The sequence below is a fragment of the Mobula birostris genome, chromosome 12 (genome assembly GCF_030028105.1).
Source record: "Mobula birostris isolate sMobBir1 chromosome 12, sMobBir1.hap1, whole genome shotgun sequence".
NCBI lineage: Eukaryota > Metazoa > Chordata > Chondrichthyes > Myliobatiformes > Myliobatidae > Mobula > Mobula birostris.
Genome location: NC_092381.1, coordinates 107,785,332 through 107,810,946, shown reverse-complemented (window position 1 = coordinate 107,810,946; position 25,615 = coordinate 107,785,332). Strand labels below are relative to the sequence as shown.

At 46.2% G+C, this 25,615-nt stretch overlaps 1 protein-coding gene across 1 annotated transcript in view; it reads left to right on the top strand.

Annotated features, from left to right (window-relative positions):
• Positions 1-25,615, top strand: part of ppp1r14ab (protein phosphatase 1, regulatory (inhibitor) subunit 14Ab) — a 93,908-nt gene that overhangs the window by 42,037 nt on the left and 26,256 nt on the right. Inside the window, exons 2-3 of the mRNA XM_072274434.1 lie at positions 23,111-23,191; positions 23,307-23,339. Of these exons, the coding sequence (XP_072130535.1) occupies positions 23,111-23,191; positions 23,307-23,339 (114 nt within the window). The remainder of the gene's footprint in view (positions 1-23,110; positions 23,192-23,306; positions 23,340-25,615) is intronic.

The following is a 25,615-nucleotide window of genomic DNA, read 5'->3' as shown; positions in this document are numbered from 1 at the left end:
AAACATTTTCCCAAGTTAAACAGTACTGTGCAAAAGTCTTATGCAAATATATATATTAGCTAGGGTGCCTAAGACTTTAGCGCAGTACTGTAGTAATTTTATGTTTTGCACTGTACTGCTGCAAAAAAAATTGACATATGTGATGATGATAAACCTGATTCTGATCTGGATCTCTATTGTGGACTGAGAGTGGGAAGGGGGCAGGGAGAGGGGAGAGAGCAGGAAACACCAGAGAGACATTCTGTAATAATCAGCACACCAATTGTTTGGAATCAAATGACCTTGCCTGGTGTCTCAGGGCTGGGTGTGTCTGCACCCACACCACCCCCTGCCCCTGGTACTCCTCCTCTGCCACCTGTCCCGTGGCGCTCCACCCTCACCATTTCCAACACCCTTTGCTCCCGCTAGATTTACGAACTTGCTCTCTCCTCCACATCAACAACTGTAGTACTGTGCAAAATTCTTTGGCACACTAGTTTTATGCATATGTGCCTAAGAAGTTTGTACAGTACTGTAAACACACGAGATTCTACAGATGCTGGAAATCCAAAACAAACAAACAAACAAGCACACACACACATATATGGAGAGGAATAAGCAGATAACATTTCAGACAGACCTTTCATCACAGGGTTTCCCTACTGTTTTTATGTCATTAAACAAGCGGTCCATTGTCCCCAGTGTGGGAGCCCCTGTTTCACCAGGACAGCAGAGCTTATAACATACTTCATACACAATTATTAGAAGAAAGAATAAAAGAGGTCAATTGCACTGTAAAGTGGTGGTAGTGTTCCTGTACTGTGGTTGTGATTAGAGTTGTACTGACTGGTTCAGGAACCTGATGGGTGAAGGGAAGCAGCTGTACTTTAACCTGGTGGTGTGGGGCTTCTTGCCTCTTGCCTCTGCTGCATCCACCAAATGCGGAACTCCCTGGCCGCCAGGATATTTCAATTCTCATCCCCGTTCCGACGTGTCGGTCCATGGCCTCCTCTTGTGCCAGGGTGAGGCCACCCTCAGCGTGGAGGAGCAACACATTATATTCCATCTGAGTAGCCTCATGAAAAAAAAATCCCCCTCCCCTCCTCTTCTATTCCCCACTCTGGTCTCTTAGCTCTTCTCATCTGCCTATCACCTCCAATGGGTCCCCTCCTCCTTCCCTTTCTCCTACGGTCCACACTCCTCTCTTATCATTCCTTCCTCTCCAGCTGTTGACCTTTTCCAATCACCTTTTAGCTCAACCCTCCTTTTTATTCTGGTATCTTCCCCCCCCCCTTCTTTTCCAGTCCTGATGAAGGGCCTCGGCCCGAGATGTCAACTGTTGATTCGTTTCCATCGGTGCTGCCTGGCCTGCTGAGTTTCTCCAGCATTTTGTGTGCGTTGCTCTGGCTGTGATGTTCCTCGTGTGTTTTGTGAGTGAAGCTTCTGTGCCTCCTGCGTAATGGGAACTACAAGAGGTCGATTGAAAAGTTGCAGCTCCTTTGGGAGGGCAGTTAAAGGTTGGCTTTAATAGGGCTCCTTGGGCACATCTGTTTTGAACGCGAGCCAGTTTATACTGGTTGTTTGCAGAACTGTGGAGCATTTGGAAGCCTTGGTCTTTTCTCCCGGGTCAGCACGCTGGACTGGGCCCCTCCCCAGCTGGCACTGAAGGTGGACATTGATTGCGTGTTTTACCAGAGGGGGTGCCACATGCACAGGATATTGATGACCTCAGTCTGTTCTGAAACTTTCAGTTTGTTGTGAAATTTATTGTTTTCTGGCAGCAGTACAGTGCAAGACATAAAAGTTGCTATCAGCTCATAAGTAATCGGGTGTCGGAATGGAGATGCATCTCTGCCAGAGAAGGTGTAAGGCAGTGTAAGGTGGTGCATGTCGCAAGTCCCAGGTATGTGACCACTGACACCAGGCAGACAATCTGTGAATTACTTGCTGCACGTTACACCGCTGGCGTTTAGGACAGCAACGAAGGTCCTCCATCTCTGACGGTGTTCATCGTGTCAATAGTTTCCTCTCAGTTTTCACTACAGCTGGCCATGCAAGTCCTGGGGGGAGACTCAGGAATACCATTGCACTCAGATGTAGAAGCATTTTTCATTGCTGCTTCTATAATAGTTCTGTTTGACCAGTCAGGGTTGTTAGCCCTGAGATGAACCCCTGAACCTGGAGAATCAGCGGAGCACTCTTAGTCTGTCCTCTACCCTTTGACCTGTTTGGCAAAGGTGACCCTACCAAGACCCAAAGCATAAAGCCCTGACTCCAGCCAACAAAGCTCTCCAGACCATTGAGGCACAAAAGCCTCCAAACCCTACGACAGCATTGTGGTCCTCTTGGAGGAGACAATCTCTGAAGAGTATTGATTAATGGCTGGGGATCACCCTTCTGGTAAAGTTACTGCCCAGGGAAGGCAATAGCAAACTACTTCTGTAGAAAAATTTTGCCAAGAACAATCATGGTCCTGGAAAGATCATGACCGCCCACGTCATAAGACATGGAACATAACAATGATGTCATGACGTTGCACATGTCATATGACATGGTACATAATGAACAATAATTAGTATATTAAAAAAAATAGTGCATTAAGAGAGCAAAATAGCAAGGTTGTGTTCCTGGACCGTTCAGAAATCCAGTGGCAGAGGGGAAGAAGCTGTTCCTGAGTCACTGAGTGTGTGTCTTCAGGCTCCTGTACCTCCTCCCTGATGGTAGCAATGAGAAAAGGGCATGGCCTGAGTGATGGGGAGCCCTAATGATATATACCCCTTCTTGAGGAATCGTCTTTTGAAAATGTCCTCGATGCTGAGAAGCCAAGTACCCATGATGGAGCTGGCCAAACTTAGAGCTTTCTGAAGCGACTTCTGGTCCCGTGCAGTGGTCCCCCCATATCAGATGGTGATGGAGCCAGTCAGGAGGTTATCCACCATACAAACATTTGTTTATTTATTGAGATACAGCATGGGATAGGCCCTTCCAGCCCCCTGAGCAGTGCCGCCCAGTATTCCCCGATTTAATGCCAGCCCAATCACGGGACAATTTATAAAGACCAATTAACCTAATGACCAGTACGTCTTTGGACAGTGGGAGGAAACCAGAGCACCCGGGGGAAACCCACACAGTTCCTGGGAGAACGTACAGACTCCTCATAGGCAGCAGTGGGATTGTAGACTTCCTCGTAGATCACAACCTTGCTCTGCTGTAGGGACTTGTGAGTTCCTATTATATGGAGAATGAAGCCGTCTGGACTTTTACCATCCGGCCCTTAGCTCCTGTAAGGGTCACCCATAGTGGTAAGGTCAAGACAAAGAGTGATCCAGCTGAGACCTCAGTGGTGGAGCTGGCAGAAGATGATGACGCATCACAATGGCCATGAAGGCAGAGGAAGCCTGCAGCTGCGAGGGGTCCCCAGTCGTCTTGTACTCTGTCCCCAGTCGACCCTGACCCCGATCTGTCAAGGACCGTGCGGTGGCCGTCCGTGCATCAGCCTCCCCACATTAAACAGAGTCGCGCACAGGCATTGTCCACGAAGGGAACCAACTCATCATCCCAGATGACGTAGACACCAGATCAGCCTCTACAGTTACCTCAACACCCAACAATAAACAACCCCTTCGGGGAACATCAGATTCAGCCTGAGTGATTGCACCACTGCCACTGTATCTGTAGAAAGTTCTTTATGACTGTGGTGTCACAGGGTAACGTACTTCCTGTTTCACTTGCACCTGTCCCCCAACAAACCCATTCTGCTCACCCCACATTCCCATCAAATCCCCCCCTTCACCCGCTCACCAAGGGCAACTTGGTGACTGATTGACCCATAACACCGTAATGCACACCGTACTGTGCAGAAGTCTCCGCTTCCTACAGACAGCCAAGGTGCCAGAGACTCTCGCACAGGACTGTATTTGTCAGCGTGGGGCGGAGAGCGAGTTTGTAAACCTGCCGAGAGCCAAGGATGTTGGGAGCGGTGAGGGCGGGGTGCCGTGGGAGGGGTGGCAGAGAGAGAGTGCCGGGGGTGGACACACTCAGCCCTCAGCTTCACCACCCTCTGGCCAAAGAAATTCCTCCTCTTCTCTGTTGTAAAGGGACAGAGGCTGAACCCGCACCTCTTTGGGGTGTGTTGGGGGGGGGGACTGGTGGGCTAGAAGAAACCCACTTGATGAGGGGGAGATCACGCAAACTCTACACGGACAGCAACGGGGGTCAGGATTGGACCGGGTCTCTGAGTCCGTGAGGCGATCCCTTTGGCCATTGTGGTGTCTAATCCCCACACCCAACGCGGGACTTGAATCACTAGTCACCAGATGCCAGGCCACCTGCTTCCGCCAGGTCCCAGCGCTGGAAATTACGGTCAGCCTGTCTGCGCAGTGACGTCGTGACCTCGGAATCAGAATTTTAAACTATTCTGTCCTCAGTGCCAGTTTGTTGTACCTTCCCCCGTGGTTGCTAATCTGCACTGGACTTTGTCTGTGTGTCTCCGTCTGTCTCTGTCTCCCCCCGCCTCCGATTAATGGTGTACTCTCTCTCCTGATTCATTGCGATGATTTGGGCAGGAAGTTGGAATGAAAGTGGACTCTGCTGTTGACCAGTGACGATGCAGAGGGAGGGGGTGATGTGAGCTCTGGTCTGCTGCGACAATTCATGTCTAGTGTCAGCTGAGTCAGACTGTGAATGGGTAACTCCCAGTGCAGGAGCACACTGTCCACTGTGGGGAGGGCTCTGTGTTGGTGGGGGTTCAATGTTCGGTGTGCAGGTCAGGCGTGGATGCATGTAGACGGGAGTCTCAGGGTAATATAGCACAGAGGCCAATTGGTCCATGTCCACAACAGCATCCTCCCTGAAAGTCCCATTAGGCCTATCGTCTCTCATCTCCTGCCTTCTCCCCGTATCCCTTCGTGCCCTGACTAATCAAGAGTCCGTCAACCTCAGCCTTAAATATACCCACTGACTTGCCCTCCACATCTGCCTGTGGCAACAAATTCCACAGATTCACCGCTCCCTGCTTAAAGAAAATCCTCCTCACCTCCGTTCTACAAGGATGCCACTCTATTCTGAGGCTGTGTCTTAAACTCCCTCAGCACAGGAAATGCCCTCTCCACAGCCACCCAACCAGGCCTTTCAACATTCAACTAGGTCTCACCTCATTCTTCTGAATTCCAGTGAGTAGAGGCCCAGAGCCATCAAATGCACTTCATAAAACAAGCTGTTTAATCCTGGAATTATGTTCATGAACCCCCTGTGAACTCTTTTCAATGTCAGCACATTCTTTCTTAGAAAACTGCTCACTGTACTCCGAGTGAGGCCTCATTAATGCTTTATAAAAGCCTCAAGAATTCATCTTTGCTTTAATTAACTCTGGCCCACCCCTGGCTCTAACTTAGACTAAACCGAACTAACTGAGACAAGGCGAGAATGTGCAACTGTACTCCCTCACCTCTACCACGCGAGCGCCCCAACCCATGTGTCTAACTGCCCTTAATAAACGCACAACGCAATTCAGTCAGAAAGTGGCCCCCAACCAAGGAGCAAAGAGATCCGTGTGGCGGGAGAGCAGAACCTCGGCGCGTCGTGGGCCGTGGCTTCATCACTCCAGGGGGATGCCCCTGAGGGAGCGCTGCGCCGTCAGGAGTGCCTTCACCGCGCTAGTCAAAGGTTGCTCAGGTGGGTGAATCTAAGTCAAAGGCAAAATTAGTTTATTATTAAAGTACATTTAATACCCTGAGATTCACTTTCTAGTGGGCATTCACAGTAAATACGAAGAAACACAATAGAATCAATGATTTTTTATTTCTATTTTTGCACTGCTTATTTAATTTAACAACTTATTATATATAAATATTTACTGTAATTCAGTTTTTTCTGTGATATATTGCATTGTACTGATGCCACATAACAACAAATTTCACAATATATGCTGGTGATATTAAATCTGATTCTGAAAATCCACCCACAACAAAGGCAGACAATCAACAAATATACAAAAGGCAACAAACTGTGCAAATACAAAAATAACCATTAATAAATATCAAGTACCTGACTTCAGTTCTTAGAAATGAGCCCATAGTTTGTGAAATCGGTTCAGTGTTGAAGTGAGTGACGTTGTCCACACTGGTTCAGGAGCCTGATGGTTGTGGGGTAATAACTGTTCCTGAACCTGGTGGTGTGGGACCTGAGGCTCGTTGTGGTGAGTGAAGTTATCCACACTGGTTCAGGAGCCTGATGGTTGAGGGGTAATAACTGTTCCTGAACCTGGTGGTGTGGGACCTGAGGCTCATTGTGGTGAGTGAAGTTATCCACTCTGGTTCAGGAGTCTGATGGTTGTGGGGTAATAACTGTTCCTGAACCTGGTGGTGCGGGACCTGAGGCTCATTGTGGTGAGTGAAGTTATCCACACTGGTTCAGGAGCCCGATGGTTGAGGGGTAATAACTGTTCCTGAACCTGGTGGTGTGGGACCTGAGGCTCATTGTGGGGAGTGAAGTTATCCACACTGGTTCAGGAGCCTGATGGTTGTGGGGTAATAACTGTTCCTGAACCTGGTGGTGTGGAACCTGAGGCTCATTGTGGTGAGTGAAGTTATCCACACTGGTTCAGGAGCCTGATGGTTGTGGGGTAATAACTGTTCCTGAACCTGGTGGTGTGGGACCTGAGGCTCATTGTGGTGAGTGAAGTTATCCACACTGGTTCAGGAGCCTGATGGTTGTGGGGTAATAACTGTTCCTGAACCTGGTGGTGTGGGACCTGAGGTTCATTGTGGTGAGTGAAGTTATCCACACTGGTTCAGGAGCCTGATGGTTGTGGGGTAATAACTGTTCCTGAACCTGGTGGTGTGGGACCTGAGGCTCATTGTGGTGAGTGAAGTTATCCACACTGGTTCAGGAGCCTGATGGTTGTGGGGTAATAACTGTTCCTGAACCTGGTGGTGTGGGACCTGAGGCTCATTGTGGTGAGTGAAGTTATCCACACTGGTTCAGGAGCCTGATGGTTGTGGGGTAATAACTGTTCCTGAACCTGGTGGTGTGGGACCTGAGGCTCATTGTGGTGAGTGAAGTTATCCACACTGGTTCAGGAGCCTGATGGTTGTGGGGTAATAACTGTTCCTGAACCTGGTGGTGTGGGACCTGAGGCTCATTGTGGTGAGTGAAGTTATCCACACTGGTTCAGGAGCCTGATGGTTGTCGGGTAATAACTGTTCCTGAACCTGGTGGTGTGGGACCTAGGGCTCCTGCACCTCCTGCTCAATGGCAGCAGCGAGAAGAGAATATGGCCTACGGGTGGGATCCCTCACAGAGGGATCAGAAGTGGAGAGAGTGAACAGCTTCAAATTTCTGGGTGTCAAGATCTCTGAGGATCTAACCTGGTCCCAACATATTGATATAGTTGTAAAGAAGGCAGGACAGTGACTATACCTTATTAGGAGTTTGAAGAGATTTGTCATGTCAACAAATACACTCAAAAACTAATATAGATGTACTGTGGAAAGCATTCTGACCGGCTACGTCACAATCTGATATGGGGGGAGGGCTACTCCACAGGACCGAAAGAAGCTGCAGGGGGTTGTAAATTTAGTCAGCTCCATCTTGGGTACTCGCCTACAAAGTACCCAAGACATCTTTAGGGAGCGGTGTCTCAGAAAGGCAGCGTCCATTATTAAAGACCTCCAACCCCCAGGGCATGCCCTTTTCTCACTGTTACCATCAGGAAGGAGATACAGAAGCCTGAAGGCACACACTCAGCGATTCAGGAGCAGCTTCTCCCCCTCTGCCATCCGATTCCTAAATGGACATTGAACCCATGAACACTACCTCACCTTTTTTAATATATAGTATTTATGTCTTTGCACAATTTTTATTCTATTTAATATGCATATACTGTAATTGATTTAATTATTTTACTTTTTTCTTCTCTATTATGTATTGCATTGAACCGCTGCTGTTAAGTTAACAAATTTCACAACCAGTGATAATAAGCCTGATTCTGATGGATGCTGCTTTCATGTGACAGCTCTCCATGTAGATGTGTTCAGTAGATGTGTGGAGGGTTTTACCCGTGATGGTTTATCGGGGGCATGAAAAATATTGTTAGCCTACTAAGGAAGCAGAGGTCCGTTCATTATCATGGTGTAAGGCATAACGGCAGGGCTCTTAAACTAAATGAGGATTCCAAATTGAGTCATAAAGTTCAAACTACATTTATTATCAAAGTAAGTGTGTGTGTGTGTGTGTGTGTGTGTGTGTGTGTGTATGAATATATAAACAACCTTGAGATTTGTCTTCTTGCAGGCAGCCACAAAACAAAGAAACACCATAGAATCCATTTGAAGAAAAGCCCCACAGAACACGATCATCAGACAATCGATCTTAAAAGAAAAGAACAAATCGCACACACAGCAAAGGCAAACGAATAGCACACAAAACATTAAACCTCAAACTTCCCCAAGTGTGAGTCCAAAGCTGTGAGCCGCTGAGGCGGGTAAAGCCAGTCAGTTCAGCACTGCGTCGATGGCTTCACAGCCGTAGGTCCAGTTTCGTGCTGAAGCGCCTTGATCAAATTGTGCAAATTGTAAAGAACATTCAGCACTGAACACATAAAACATTAAAGCAGAGATGAAAATGAGTCCACAGCCATGAGTCTCTGAGACGATCAGATCTTGCAGTGCGAGGCCCAAGAGTCCTGTACCTTCCGCCAGCAGCAGCGAGGGAGACCGGTCAAACATGGGCAGACGGTGCTGAGCACTCGTTCATTTCCCACTCTCATCCTCGTCGATTTTAACCTTGCTCGACACTTTAATTGGCGGGGGACAACGGTGCCAACCACAGGCTCGTATTCCGCCATTAGGAATCAACGCAGCATGCACCCCCATCAAAGGCCAGAGCTGCACTCCCCGCCGAATCCCCCAGGAGATCACAAAAGCGTCAGATCGTTCCGTTGGCCAAAAATACACTCTTAAAAGGGAAATTACAGGTTGTAATCAATCTCAGCTCAGAAATATACCTAGAGGAAGGAGTATCCGGTAGTTTTGTAAGCTGTCTGCAAGATGTCGCAGCGGTCACTCGTGCCATCCTACCAGAAGCATTTGAAAGATGACTGTGATTAAACGGATGGACAGGAAGCTTCCCCCTGGGGCTGAGCAGTGACAGAAGTCCCAGAACGGAATGGCATGAAACTTAACTCTCCATGAGCCAGGGATCATTTGCCTGAGGTTTCCCATAATCCATGTCCTGTGTACCGCCGGAGCCTGATGGTTGTAGAGTGATCACTGTGGCCATTCCTGCCACTGTTTGAAAGGTGTCTCAATATACCACTCGTGCTCAGGTTTGCTGCCACATCCTAAAGACGTGCAGGGTTAGGCCTAGTCAGTTGTGGGCCTGCTCTGTTGGCACTGGAAACGTGGTGACACTTGTAGGCTGCCCAGCACATCCTCGCACTGTGTTGGTCATCGATGCAAAACGATGCGTTTCACTTTGTTTCAATGTGCGTGGGACAAATAAAACTAATCTTGAAGTTTGCTCATTGTATGACATGGGCGATCATAGTCTTACCCATGACCACGGTTGGTCTTGGCAAGTTTTTCTACAGAAGTGGTTTGCCATGGCCTTCTGGGCAGTGTCCTTACAAGACCGGTGACCTCAGCCATTAGCAATACTCTTCAGAGTTTGTCTGCCTAAAGGACTTGTGATCTGCACCATCCCCCACCTGCTCCCAAGGCTTCACGTCACCTGCTCGGGGGGGGGGGGAGGGGGAGGCTAAGCAGGTGCTACACCTGCCCTTGGGTGACCTGCAGGCTAGCGGTCACACTTCCTTTGGTAGTGCTGTATCTCCACTCCACCACCCTAGTCTTGAAGGGAGAAGGATTGAAGATTAAACCAAGGCTATTGAAGGGTGCTGAGAGGAACCAGTCAGTGCATCAGAGTGTGGAGACAGGGAGGTGAGAGACAGGTGTAAGGGGCTTTCCCTGAGGTGGGTGGAGTCTCTCTTAATGTTATGGATAATTTTGTCAAAGGCAGGTGAATGGTGTTAGGATAGGTCTGATGGGCTGAATGGTGTCCACATGTACTAGTATGAAGGACCGCAACCATCATGTGGCCTCTCCCAGTATGGAAAGGCATTTGGAATTCTCCCTCCATCTGCCTCATTTATTCTTTTCTTTGAAAGCGTTGCCTGACTGTAATCAGAATCAGGTTTAACATCACCGGGTTATGTAGTGAAATTTGGTGTCTTTGTGGCAGCAGTACATGATAGAAGAGAAACATCACTCCTTGAAGATGTCCTGGGTACTACGGAGGCCAGTGCCCATGATGGAGCTGGCTGAGTTTACAATCCTCTGCAGCCTGATTTGATCCGGTGCAGTGGCCCCCTCCCCTCCCTCCATACCAGCCATTAGAATGTGTTCACGTTACAGCTGTAGAAATTTCCGAGTGCCTTTGACATAGGAAATCTCCTCCAGTGCTGTTCAGCGCGAGTCCCTGGAACCTCTTGGCTTTTTAGGTTTGACTCGCTCTGTAACAAAGGACACTGTAACAACCGTCTGTGACAATAGCCCACTGTGTATTTGTACAGCTCTCTGGTTGTCACCGCGAGCACAGTAGCCCTCATTGTTCAGTAAGAATCATTACCCCTTCATCTGTTGCTACGGAATCAGATTTGTAATCACAGATTTACAGGAGATGATGTAGGATTTATTATTTTGCTGCAAGCAAGAGCAGCGAGCACAAAATGCAGGGGAAACTCAGACCAGAGAACACACACAAAATGCGGGGGAGATTCAGACCAGAGAACACACACAAAATGCTGGGGGAATCTCAGACCAGAGAACACACACAAAAGCTGGGGGAAATTCAGACCAGAGAATACACACATAATGCTGGGGGAAACTCAGATCAGAAAACACACACAAAATGCTGGGGAGACAGACCAGAGAACACACACAAAATGCAGGAGAGACTCAGACCAGAAAACGCACCCAAAGTGCAGGAGGAACACAGACCAGAGAACACACTAAATGCAGGAGAGACTCAGCATGCCAGGCATCATCTATGGATATGAATAGCCAGTCGACATTTCAGGCAGAGAATCAATCAGGACTGGAAAGGTGCCAGAGTAAAACGGCTGGAGGAGAGGGGTAGAAGTCTAGCTAGATTGGGGGAGATTCTGCGGAGGCTGGAGTTTTAGAGTAATGTACACACAGTGCTGGAGGAACTCAGCAGCTCAGGCAGCATCTATGGAGGGGAATAAGTTGTCGACATTTCAGGCCAAGTCCCTTCAGCGGGACTGGAAAGGAAGGGGAAGACACCAGAACAATTTGTTAGGGAGAGGGAAGGAGAACAAACTAGCAGGTGATAGATGTGAAGCAAGGTGAGCGAGATGGTGGGGGAGGTTGGAGGATGAAGTAAGAAGCTGCAAGTGGAAAAGGTAAAGGACTGTTAGGAGAGGACAGTAGACGTGGGAGAAAGGGAAGGAGGCCTGGCACCAGAGGGAGTGATGAGCAGGTGGGAAGAGAAAGGGCGAGAGTGGAGATGGAATTGAGAAGGAGAGAAGGGAGAAAGGTTGGAGAAATCGATGTTCATGCTATCAAATTAGCGCCTACTCAGATTGTGAAGTATTACTCCTCCAACCTGAGTGTGGCCTCATTGTGGCAGTAGAGGAGATAGTGGACTGATGTGTCACAATGGGAATGGGGAATGGATTGGCCATCAGGAAATTCTTCCTGGTGTGGTGGACAGAGAAAAGATGCTGGTAAAGCGATTTCCCCCCCAGTCTATGCAACCCAGACAGGCTCACAAGTGAAGTGCAGCCTCAGCTGGAAGGACTGTTTGAAGCCCTGAATGGTGGTGAGGGAAGAGGTGTAGGGGTAGCTTTAGCACTTGTCCCACTTGCAGGGATAAGTGCCAGGAGGGAGATCAGTGGGGCTGGGACGTGAGAACAAGGGAGTCACGTAGAGTCAGATCCCTGCACAAAGCAGGCCCCTTCCATTCCAGTCCTGTTGAAAGTTATCAGCCCAAAGTATTGACCCACTTATCTGCCTGGCCTGCTGAGTTCCTCTTGCACTTTGTGTGTATGTGTATATTGCTCTTGGTTGCAGTGGCGGAATCTCTTGCATTTACAAATAGATCTAATCCAAATTTCTGTCAGTGTTGACTGTAGCTCTGTGGGTTGCACAGCAAGTTGTGGGTTCAAATCCCGCTCCGGAAACAGGATCTGCAATACTGAGAGAGTGCCGTGTGTGGGTAAAGAGTTGGATCTGGGGAGTCGAGGGGAACATAGGCAGAATTAAATGGGATTAATGTAGTTTAAATGGGTGGCTGATGGTCAGCACAGACTCAGTGGGCCGAAAGGCCTGATTTTGCGCTGTGTAAAGAAACAGGAGGATTCTCATGCAGATGGGCCAAATTGTCTAATAATGTCTCAAGCTGGACATCCTTCCCACACAAGCGGGGAAGGACAACCCTTTAGAATGGAGATGAGGAGGAATTTCTTTAGCCAGAGATCGGTGAATCTGTGGAATTCATTGCCACAGGCCAAGTTATTCGGTATATTTAAAGTGGAGGCTGATGGGTTCTTGATTAGTCAGGTTGTCAAAGGTTACAGGGAGAAGGCAAGAGAATGGGGTTGAGAGGGATAATAAATCAGCCATGATGGAATGGCAGAGCAGACTCAATGGCTGAATGGCCTAATTCTGCTCCTATACCTTATGAAGTTAAATGGGAATTTTGATCAGCAGGGACCATATGGGGCAAAAGGCCTGTTTCTTTGCTATGTGTCTCTGTGATTGACAAGTGTGATTGATGAAGCCCTCACACACATTTGCTTAATTCCGTTCTGATGTTTTTCTGGAAACATCTTTGGTTGTATACATTGGGCTGGCTCAGCACTGTGGCTCAAGTTGCCCTTCAGCCAGTTCTGTTCCGTTCGCATAAGTGAGCTTGAGGACGCAGATAGCAGGGCGAAATTCTTTGCAGTGTCTCTCTTCCCTGACTTCCATTCCTATTCTAACTTTGATTCAACCCAAGTCAAAGGCTCATCCATCAGTTTGCGATCCACGACTCTGCCCTACTTCAGTCTGCCTGTAGCTGAGACCCTCATCAGCCCCACCCCTCTCCGGCTCAATATCCCTTTCAAAATGGTCGTAATTCAAGGTTTCAAAGGTACATTTAAAGTCAGAGAAATGTGTACAATATACATCCTGAAATGCTTTTTCTTCGCAAACATCCACGAAAAACAAAGGAGCGCCCCCCCCAAAGAATGAATGATGGTTGGACCCCCAAAGTACCCCCCCCCAGCTCCCCTCCCTCCCGCACTTAAGTGGCAGCGATCCACCCTCCTCCCACCAGCAAAAAAAAACATCAGCACCCACCATCGAGCACTCAAGCATGCAGCAAAGCAACAGCAAAGACACAGACTTGCAGTACCCCAAAGACTACTCGTTCACCTGGTATTCGACATACCACAGGCTCTCTCTCTCCCTAATAAGGGAGAAAGAGGTGTCTCTGTTTCACTGCAAGAGGGGAGACATAACAAACAACTCGCTGGTTTACAATGTTAAGAGTCCGTTACGTCGCTTTTTCCGAGCTCTGTGCCCAAAGATCTCAGGTCTCCGGGCACACAGCCTTATATCTTCTGACTCCCACAACACACCGATCTCCTGCCCAGACACTGACTTCTGATTCCCCTGTCTACAGGCCTCCGAAGTCAAGCGAGGCTCTTAGGCTGTGCCCTTGGTGTGCTGAATATTGGCCAGTCGTGAAACCCCATTAGGCGCCATCCAGGTTTAAAGTAATTGGTGCAATCAAGAGGAGGAGATGACTGTTTTGTCCCACAGTTGGTTGGAAGGTGCAGGACTTGTCTGAAACCGTGGCAAAAGCAATATGCATTGAACATCTCTATAAGAAAGCAGCATCCATTATCAAGGACCTCACCACCCAGGCCATGCTCCCTCCTCGCTGCTGCCATCAGGATGTTGCCGGGACTTGAGAAACTCAGTTACAGAGAAAGGTTGAATAGGTTAGGACTTTATTCCCTGGAGCGTAGAAGAATGAGGGGAGAATTGATAGAGGTATATAAAATTATGATGGGTATAGATAGAGTGAATGCAAGCAGGCTTTTTCCACTGAGGCAAGGAGAGAAAAAAACAGAGGACATGGGTTAAGGGTGAAGGGGGAAAAGTTTAAAGGGAATATTGGGGGGGGCTTCTTCACACAGAGAGTGGTGGGAGTATGGAATAAGCTGCCAGATAAAGTGGTAAATGTGGGCTCACCTTTAACATTTAAGAATAACTTGGACAGGTACATGGATGAGAGGTGTATGGAGGGATATGGTCCAGGTGCAGGTCAGTGGGACTAGGCAGAAAAATGGTTCGGCACAGCCAAGAAGGGCATAAAGGCCTGTTTCTGTGCTGTAATGTTTCTATGGTTTCTAAGAGATACAGGGGCTCGGGTCCCACACCACCAGGTTCAGGAACAGTTATTACCCCACAACCATCAGGCTCCTGAACCAGTGTGGATAACTTCACTCACCACAATGAGCCTCAGGTCCCACACCACCAGGTTCAGGAACAGTTATTACCCTACAACCATCAGGCTCCTGAACCAGTGTGGATAACTTCACTCACCACAATGAGCTTCAGGTCCCATACCACCAGCTTCAGGAACAGTTATTACCCCACAACCATCAGGCTCCTGAACCAGTGTGGATAACTTCACTCACCACAACGAGCCTCAGGTCCCACACCACCAGGTTCAGGAACAGTTATTACCCCACAACCATCAGGCTCCTGAACCAGTGTGGATAACTTCACTCACCACAATGAGCCTCAGGTCCCACACCACCAGGTTCAGGAACAGTTATTACCCCACAACCATCAGGCTCCTGAACCAGTGTGGATAACTTCACTCACCACAACACTGAACTGATTCCACAACCTACAGATTCACTTTCAAGCACTCTGCACCTCTTGTTCTCAGTATTATTTATATTTTATTTGCTCAGTTTTCATACATACTCTTGCTTTTCTTAGAAATACAGCACAGTAACTGCCGAATTATACTCATGACCAATTCACCAAGTAACCGGTATGTGTCTGGACTGTGGGAGGAAACCAGAGCACCCGGAGGAAACCCTTGTGGTCACGGGGAAAACGTAAAAAATCCTTGCCAATTGTGGCAAGAATTGAACCTGGGTGGCTGGTGCTGTCATAACATTGAGCTGACTGCTGTGCTTTTTTTTTCTGTAAATGCCTGCAAAAAGAATTGAATCTCCGGGTCATACTATGTACGTTAATAATTGATTTACTTTGACTTTGGATGGAACTGGAAAGGCCATGAGGTGCGGGACCAAGGACCTAGTGCTGGTAGAAGGTGATTCGGCTGGGCAAATCCATTGCCCCCACACAGAACGTAGAACATTACACCATAGGACAGGCCACTGGCCCCACAGTGTTGTGCTGAACCAGCTAAAAAGCAAATCAAAAATCCCCAAACACTAATCCCTCCTACATACACCATGTCCATATCCCTCCATCCTCCACAGGCCTATCCAAACGTCTCTTAAAAAGACTCTGATATATTTACCTCTACTGCCATACCAGGCAGTGCATTCCAGGCACCTATTACCTCTGAGTAAAAAACTTACCCCTCACATCCCCCTTGAACCTACCCCTCTCACCTTCAATGCATGCCCTCTGGTATTAGACATTTCAACCCTGGGAAACAGACACTCCCTGTCTACTCTATCTATGCCTCTCATAATCTTATAAATCTCTGTCAGATCTTCCCTCAGCCCAGCCGCTCCAGAGAAAGCACCCCACAGTATGTCCAGCCTCTCGTGATAGCACATGCCCTCTAAACCAGGCAGCATCCTGGTAAACCTCTCCTGCACCCTCTCCAAAACCTCAACATCCTTCCTATAGTGGGACAACTAGAATTGTAATATAAGACTCCAGATGTGGCCTAACCAGAGTTTTATAAAGTTGCAACATAACCTCTTGACTTTTGAACTCAATGCCTTGACTAGTAAGAGCAAGTATTCCATGAGCCTCCTTAACCATTTTGAGCCATGCAGCCATATTCAAGGAGCTATGAGCCTGGACCCCAAGATCTCTCTGCTCAGCAACACTGTTAAGGGTCTTGCCCAAATGACCTTGATTGCCTCCAGGCTCAATCTAGCACTGTGTCTTTCATGAACTTCAGACCGCACAGCTAGTCCACCATGATCAAAATTCTCACAAAATAGCAACAACGAGGTGCGATCGGAAGCCAGAAGCACATCCTGGTACGTGTGCCAATAATAAATACAAGCCATAAAGTTTTACCAACTCAGTAATTCTGTTTAATCAAGAGTGATTTCGTGAGTTCCATCACTAGAGCACGAGACTCAATCTGAGGGTCAGGGATCTGGACCCCACGTTGGGCGCTGTTTTCTTAGGGCGGTGATGAGGAGAACCTGCTTTACCCAGAGACTAGTGAATCTGTGGGACTCTGCTCGGAAGAAGTAGAGGCTAACTGATAAAATGTATTTAAAACACAGATACTTGCATAGTAGGGGAATTAGGGGTTCTGAGGCTTTATAAAGCACTCGTGAGGCCTCACTTGGAGTATTGTGAGCAGTTTTGGGACCCTTATCTAAGAAAAGATATGGTAGCTGTTGTAGCGTGGATGAAATTACCGGAGAGACAGAGTCACTGGTAGATATAAAGCAGCTTCTTTATTCGACACAACAAGGTATAGCAGGTATCTTACGGATGGAGACGCTTTCCGCAGAAAGGTCTGCTAGCTAAATGTGGGCTCGATATTTATATGCTAAACACAAAGGCAATCGCTACTTAAAAATTATAGACAATACTTAGACAATGCTTCCTTTTGAAGCTACGTACAAACATCACACCTTTGGATTTCATCCTTCTGACGCCAACATGTCTGGGTTGGTATCTACAGTCTTTAGGAATGTAAGTTAAGTCTACGATACATTTATTTGGCATTTCCCGTGCTAACATAGAAGACAATTAATATTTATAATGTATAAGTGATACTGCCTTCGAAACTACAGCATCAGGCACCAGAAGCATCTGGTATTTACACCTTTTAGGAAGCCCATTGTGGTGGACTCAATCCACAGTCCTTTGTCAAACAGTTAAAATAGAAGTCTGGTGGCCAAAGTCATTTAAGTGTAAACAAATCATCTACCCAAAAAGAAATCCTCTCTAACAGCAGCATTGGAGAGGGTTCAGAAGAGGTTCATAAGAATGATCCTAGGTTAATGTGTGAGGAGCATTTGATGGCTCTCAGCTGGTCCTCGCTGGAGTTCAGAAGATTAAGGAGGTATCTCATTGAAACTTATTAAATATTGAAAGTCCTAGATAAAGTGGATGTGGAGAGGACATCTGCTACAGTGGGTTCTAGGACCAGAGGGCACAGCCTCAGAAAAGAGGGGCATCCACTTAGAACAGAGATGAGGAGGAATTTCTTTAGCCAGTAGTGGAGAATCTGTGAAATTCATTGCTACAGGCAGCTGTGGAGGCCAGGTCATTGGGTATATTTAAGGCAGAGGTTGACAGATTCTTGATTAGTCAGGTAATGAAAGGATACAGGGAGAGGGCAGGAGATTGGGCTAAGAGGGAAAATGGATCAGCCATGATGAAATAGCGGAGCAGCCTCGTTAACTTGAAGGCCAAATTATTGAGTATATTTAAAGAGGAGGTTGATAGGTTCTTGATTGGTAAGAGTGTCAAATGTTACAGGGAGAAGGCAGGAGAATAGCGTTGAGAGGAATAATAAATCAGCCTTGATGGAATTACAGAGCAGACTCGATAGGGTGAATGGCCTAATTCTGCTCCTGTGTCTTTCAGTCTATAAGGCTTGTGGGTAGAACTGAATCCACAGTCAGAAATGGCCAACTCCCGCTCCAAGTTGATATGCCCACTTAGCAACCCCAGTTTGTCGCCAATTTCACCATGGGAGACTAAGACTTTGGGCCAGCAGGCAGTGTGCGCTGCTGTCGGAAGAAGACCGCTGCATTCCAGCGTTATCTCACTCTCTCTCCTTGACGGAGAGTGGGAGCCTGTCAGGCCTCAAGTTTCAGGCTCAGGCAAGCGCCGCGGAAGATTGTAACATCGGAAGAGCGAGCTGCTGGTCTCCCGCTCTTGTCGTTGCAGGAGCGGTATCTTTCTCCCTCGCTGGAGAGAGAGATAGCGAGAGCCTATTTGAGATAATGAAGTGCTGGGATGGACTGTGATTTCAGATGGTCTCTAGATCAATGACTCTTTGGGGCTTTGCTGTTGCCTGCATGGTGGGGGAGGCAGGGCTGGTGCTTCAGGAGCAAGTGGGGGGAGGGAGGAAGGGGTGTTTTGGGCTTCTGATGTTTCTACCATTCATCCTATGGAGTTTCTTGTTTTGTGGATGTCTGAAGAGTAAGGATTTCAGGTTGTTTACTGTATACATTCTCTGATATTAAATTGAACCATTTGAACAAGTTGAACTTGGGCACCCACCTAATGCGGCTCAGGATGAAACCAGATTGATTCCTGGGACGGCAGGGCTTTCATATGATGAAAGACTGGATGAACTGGGCTTGTACTCGTTGGAATTTAGAAGATTGAGGGGGTATCTGATTGAAACGTATAAAATTCTAAAGGGATTGGACAGGCTAGATGCAGGAAGATTGTTCCCGATGTTGAGGAAGTCCAGAACGAGGGGTCACAGTTTGAGGATAAAGGGGAAGCCTTTTAGGACCGAGATGAGGAAAAACTTCTTCACACAGAGAGTGGTGAATCTGTGGAATTCTCTGCCACAGGAAGCAGTTGAGGCCAGTTCATTGGCTATATTTAAGAGGGAGTTAGATATGGCCCTTGTGGCTAAAGGGATCAGGGGGTATGGAGGGAAGGCTGGTGCAGGGTTCTGAGTTGGATGATCAGCCATGATCATACTGAATGGCGGTACAGGCTCAAAGGGCCGAATGGCCTACTCCTGCACCTATTTTCTATGTTTCTATGGTAATCACACACACAAAGACCTGTACAAGGTGTCTCTGAGCATTTTACACAATGAAACACAGTGTTTTTTTTGACTGATTGCAATTTATTTCATTTGTTTAAAACATCTTGATTTAATTGTTGTATGGCTGGAAATGTGTACTCAAACTAGAAGCAAGAGTAGCCAGAAATCCCATCTGTTCTCTATTAAACTAAACTGCTGGTGTCACAACGCAGTCTGCTTGGCGGGTGGGGGGTGAGGAGATGTTTCACAGTTTCCATCATCGAAATCATCGCGCACACGGCCATTGAACCTGGTTAAGAAAGAGACAGATAACCATTGGAGTTATCCATTAAAAAGCTTGGGGCAGGGGGATGGAGAATTCAAAGTTCAAAGTACAGATGTGTCACCATATACTGTTCTGAGATTCACTCTCTTGCAGGCATTCACAGTAAATACAAAGAAACACATGTATAGCTATATATATTCCTAAGGCTTTCGCACAATATTGTACAACCTTGAGTTTCATCATTTTGCGGGCATTCTCAATAAATCCACGGTAGAATGCTAACCATAATAGGATCAATGAAAGACTGCACACAACAGAGACAGATAAACAGCCATTGTGCAAAAGACAACAAACTGCACAAATACAAAATGAAAAGAAAAAATAAGAGTCAATAAATAAGCAATAAATATTGAAAACATGAGATGAAAAGTCTTTGAAAGTGAGTGTACAGTTTGTGGGTGAGTGGAGTTACACTCCTTGGTTTAAGAGCCGGATGGCTGAGGGGTCGTCACTGTCACTGAACGTGGTGGTGTGAGGTCCTGAGGCTGTACATGCAGAATTCAATCCACTTGGCTCCAGCAAATTTCTACAGATGTACTGTGGCTTGCATCACCATCTGGTATGCAGAGGCCGCTGCACAGGATCAGGAAAAGCCGCAGGGAGTTGTAATCTCAGTCAGCCCCATCACGAGCTCCAGCCTCCGCGGTGTCACGGACAACTCCAAAAGGTGACACTGGAGAATGGCATCATCCATCATTAAGGACTCCCATCACCCAGCACTTGACCTTTTCTCACTGCTACCATCAGAGAAGAGGGACAGGAGCCTGAAGAGACACACTCAACATTTTAGGAACAGCTGCTTCCCCTCCGCTGTCAGATTTCTGAATGGACAATGAACTCACGAGCACTAACTCACTATATTTGGTCTCTTTCTGTACCATGCATTTAACTTTGTATATTTTTTTCTTATTGTAATTTATGATGTGTTTTTATGTATTGCATTGCTACTGCAAAGCAACAAATTTCACAGCATCTGCCGGTGATAGTTATCTTGATTCTGGACACCACCCGGACTGGACAGCTTGTCTGGTGAGGATAGCCTGAGTGAGCTCTGCCTTTCCTCTTTGGAGAAAGGGAGGATGAGAGGTGATTTGATAGAAATGTTACGAGGCACAGATCGAGAGGGCAGCCAGAGACTTTTTCCCGGGTGGAAATGGACAATACCAGGGAGTAACACACATCAAAGTTGCTGGTGAATGCAGCAGGCCAGGCAGCATCTCTAGGAAGAGGTACAGTCGACGTTTCGGGCCGAGACCCTTCGTCCTGACCTGGCCTGCTGCGTTCACCAGCAATTTTGATGTGTGTTGCTTGAATTTCCAGCATCTGCAGAATTCCTCGTGTTTGCATTTTTAAATACCAAGGAGTGTAATTTTAAGGTGATTGGAGGAAAGTATATGGGAGTGTCAGAGGTAAGATTTTTCCACACAGTGTTGAGTGCTTGGAACACGCTGCCCGGGTGCTGGTGGTGGCAGGTACATTAGGGAGACTCTTAGAAAGAAAGATAAAGGGCTATGTAGGAGAGAAGAGTTGCATTGATCTTAATAAGTTAATAGGTCAGCACAACATGTTGGGCCGAAGGGCCTATATATCTGCTCAATATTCTGAAATAATACAGAACATTACAATGGTGTAGCAAGTAGACCACTACCTCCTCACAGCCTGTCCTGATTGGCTACCCCTTCAGTTGACCTTTGAATTCTATTGGCTCGCACTTCTTCAGCTCTTAGGGGTTCGTAGGTGGCATCTATTTCACGCTTCTAAAATTTCTTGTACCTGCTTCGTGTTTGATGGTTTGCGTCAGAAGTGAATTCCTTACTTACTGAAGCCCCATCACTTCTGCGGCATCAGCTACCGACGGCAGTTCTCCAGAGTCCTCTACCCTGGGCCAGTCTTTCACGTCGTCTCCATGTGTAGCCCATCAAAAATTCTCTCCAGGGGTGAAGTCTTTGGAGCTGTTATTAGTTTCTCTGTAGAACACAGAACATAGGATAGCACAGTCCTGAACAGGCCCTTTAGCTGAACCAGCTAAAAGGCAAATCAAAAACGCACAAACACTATTCCTTCCTACCTGCACCATGTCCATATCCCTCTATCTTCCTCACATCCATGTGTCTAGCCAAATATCTCTTAAAAGCCTCTCATGTATTTGCCTCTGCCACCATATCAGTCAGCACATTCCAGGCATCCACCACTCTCTGAGTAAAAAAACTTACCCCTCACAACTTGCTGCAAGAACTCAGCGGGTCGAGCAGCATCTGTAGGGGTTGGAGGGATTGCCGACGTTTTGGATTGAAAGGCTGACAGTTCCTCCCCTCTCCATCCCAACAGGTGCTGCTCAGCCCACTGAGTTCTTGCAGCAGATCGCGCATCGCTTTAGATTCTCGTGCCCGCCCGGAATCTGCCGTATCGCGCTGAAAGGTGACAGCGTTGCAGCGCTAGTGACCTGGGTTCAATTCCACCGCTGTCTGTAATAAGTTTGTGTGTTCTCCCCGCGACCATGTGGGCTTGTTCTGCGTGCTCTGTATTTCACTGTAGGTCTTGATGTTTCACTCATATCCTATTTGCGTGCCTGCTTGTATGTGTGAGGATTAGGCCTCAGACAGCGATGTTCTCGTTATTTATTGCTTTTTATTTATATTTCCCCCGTGCATAGTTTGTTCTCTTCTGCACTCTGGTTGATTTTTCATTGATCTTGTTATAGTCACTCTTCTGTAGATTTGCTGAGTTTGCCCACAGGAAAATGAATGACAGGGTTGTAAATGGTGGCATATACGTACTTTGATAATAAAAATTATTTTGCCATGCGGATACATAACATTGTATTCGTGCAGAAGGAGAGTGATGTGGGTCTCGGTTACCCACTAGAAGCTTAGGTATGATCCCAAGACTCCAGGTAACACTGGACAAAAAATTTTTCTCAAGTGGTGCCTTCTCAGATTTTTTTTTCTCTGATAGACTACTTGAAGCTGAACACAAATATACTTCCAGGCTACTTGTATCATGTAGGAATTTGGAGAAACAAGCAATTAACTTTTATTGAATATAATCCATTTAATTGCATAACGGTGCTCATGCTTTGCAATATTTTAAATAAGCTAAAGATGTTTTGTTAATGTTTTTCATTTGTGCTCAGTGTCTGAGGCTTCTCGCTTAACTGTCCAACAATAATCAGCGAGCTTTGATATATTCCAGTTGCCCTGATACTGTTTCTCCATGATGGCAGTGTCCTGGTGAAACCTTTCACCATGCTCGTCACTGACAGTGCCAAGATTGGCAGTGAAGAAGTCTAAATGGGAATGCAGAAAATGAATCTTTAGTGACGTGTTGCACGTCACAGTTTTATATGCTTGAAGCATGTTGTCAACCAGCTGCATGTAGTTTGATGCTGTGTAGTTGCCAAGAAAATTTTCAACAACATCTTGAATGCCTTCCATGAAATGTTCTCTGGTCCCACTAGAAGTTCTTCGAATTGCCTGTCATTGATGACCTGTTTAATTTGTGGACCAACAAAAATGCTTTCTTTGATTTTGGCATCAGTTATTCTCACTTCAATTATGAATTGAAATAGCAAATATTGGTGATTAAAAATATAGTGTGTGATCAGGAAATTTCATTGTGATTTTCAAGATCAGCAGTCCAAAATCCATCGGTACACCCATAAGTATTCAGGAAGCAAAATCTTTGTTGCCCAATGTGATTTGTTGCAAAATCTTTTGGAGGTTCTGGTCTGGGTGACCCTGAGGTGAATTCCCAGGGATTGTGGGAAGGGGGCAAACAGAACAAGGCTAAGTTGAATTTTTCTCTCTGCAGACAGACAAGATGCCAGAGGAGGTGAACATCGATGATCTGTTGGACCTACAGAGTGACGAGGAGCGAGGAAATTATCTGCAGGTCAGGCACTCAGTCCGTCCCTCTTGGCAGGCAGGGTGGTGGGTTGGGGCTGGTTTATTTCTGAGGACTGACCACTCATTAATTGAATCTCTAAATATCACACTTTATTTTACAGATTATGTTTACCTCCTGTGGCCAAAACACAGAAGTAAGTATTCCAACAATAACTCTGTTTCTTAGCAACACTACACTCTTCTGAAACTTGTCCCAGTGCTACAACCCTGGAATATTATTCTTTGGTGTAAAGGGTATGAAGTTTAAAATTAACCAAGTTTTGATGCAACTTCATAGGGCTGTGGTGAGACTGCATCAGCCCTGATCTCTTTGCAATTCCGTATTCTTAGTATTTAAAGTTCAAAATAAATTTATTATTCAAGTCCTTATATGTCCCCACATACAACCCTGAGCTTCACTTTCCTGCAAGCAAACTTAGCAAATCTGTAGAATAGTAACTCTAACAGGATCAATGACAGATAAACCAGAGAGCAGAAGACAACAAACTGTGTAAATGCAAATATAAATAAATAGCAATAAATAATGAGAACATGAGATAATGAGATAAAGAGTTCCTAAAGTGAAATCATTGGTTGTGGGAACAACTCAATAGATGGACAAGTGAGTGAACTAAGTGTTGGGGAGCACTTCGGGTCCAGTGATCACAATGCTATTAGTTTCAGTATAATTCTGGAGAAGGATAGGTCTGGACCCAGGGTTGAGATTTTTGATTGGAGAAAGGCTAACTTTGAGGAGATGCGAAAGGATTTAGGAGGAGTGGATTGGGACAATTTGTTTTATGGGAAGAATGTAATAGAGAAATGGAGGTCATTTAAAGGTGAAATTTTGAGAGTACAGAATCTTTATGTTCCTGTTAGGTTGAAAGGAAAGGTTAAAAGTTTGAGAGAGCCATGGTTTTCAAGGGATATTGGAAACTTGGTTCGAAAAAAGAGAGATATCTACAATAAATATAGGCAGCGTGGAGTAAATGAGGTGCTCGAGGAATATAAAAAATGTAAAAAGAATCTTAAGAAAGAAATTAGAAAAACTGAAAGAAGATATGAGGCTGCTTTGGCAAGTAAGGTGAAAATAAATCCCAAGGGTTTCTACCATTATATTAATAACAAAAGGATAGTGATGGATAAAATTGGTCCCTTAGAGAATCAGAGTAGACAGCTATGTGTGGAGCCAAAAGAGATGGGGGAAATTCTGAACAATTTCTTTTCTTCAGTATTCACTAAGGAGAAGGATATTGAATTGTGTAAGGTAAAGGAAACAGGTAGGAAAGTTACGGAAACTATGATGATTAAAGAAGAGGAAGTACTGGAGCTTTTAAGGAATATAGCAGTGGATAAGTCTCCGGGTCCTGACAGGATATTCCCTAGGACCTTGAGGGAAGTTAGTGTGAAAATAGCAGGGGCTCTGACAGAAATATTTCAAATGTCATTAGAAACGGGGATGGTGCCAGAAGATTGGCGTATTGCTCATATTGTTCCATTGTTTAAAAAAGGTTCTAAGAGTAAACCTAGCAATTATCGGCCTGTGAGTTTGACGTCAGTGGTGGGTAATTTGATGGAAAATATTCTTAGAGATGGTATATATAATTTTCTGGATAGACAGGGTCTGATTAGGAACAGTCAACATGGATTTGTGCATGGAAGGTCATGTTTGACAAATCTTATTGAATTTTTTGAAGAGGTTACTAGGAAAGTTGACAAGGGTAAAGCGGTGGATGTTGTCTATATGGACTTCAGTAAGGCCTTTGACAAGGTCCCACATGGAAGGTTGGTTAGGAAGGTTCAATCGTTAGGTATTAATATTGAATATTAAAAATGGATTCAGCAGTGGCTGGATGGGAGATGCCAGAGAGTAGTGGTGGATTACTGTTTGTCAGATTGGAGGCCGGTGACTAGTGGTGTGCCTCAGGGATCTGTACTGGGTCCAATGTTATTTGTCATATACATTAATGATCTGGATGATGGGGTGGTAAATTGGATGAGTAAGTATGCAGATGATACTAAGATAGGTGGAGTTGTGGATAATGAAGTAGGTTTTCAAAGCTCGCAGAGAGATTTAGGCCAGTTAGAAGAGTGGGCTGAAAGATGGCAGATGGAGTTTAATGCTGATAAATGTGAGGTGCTACATTTTGGTAGGACTAATCAAAATAGGACATACATGGTAAATGGTAGGGCATTGAACAATGCAGTAAAGCAGAGGGATCTAGGAATAATGGTGCACAGTTCCCTGAAGGTGGAATCTCATGTGCATAGGGTGGTGAAGAAAGCTTTTGGTATGCTGGCCTTTATTAATCAGAGCGTTGAGTATAGGAGTTGAGATGTAATGTTGAAATTGTACAAGGCATTGGTGAGGTCAAATTTGGAGTATTGTGTACAGTTCTGGTCACCGAATTATAGGAAAGATGTCAACAAA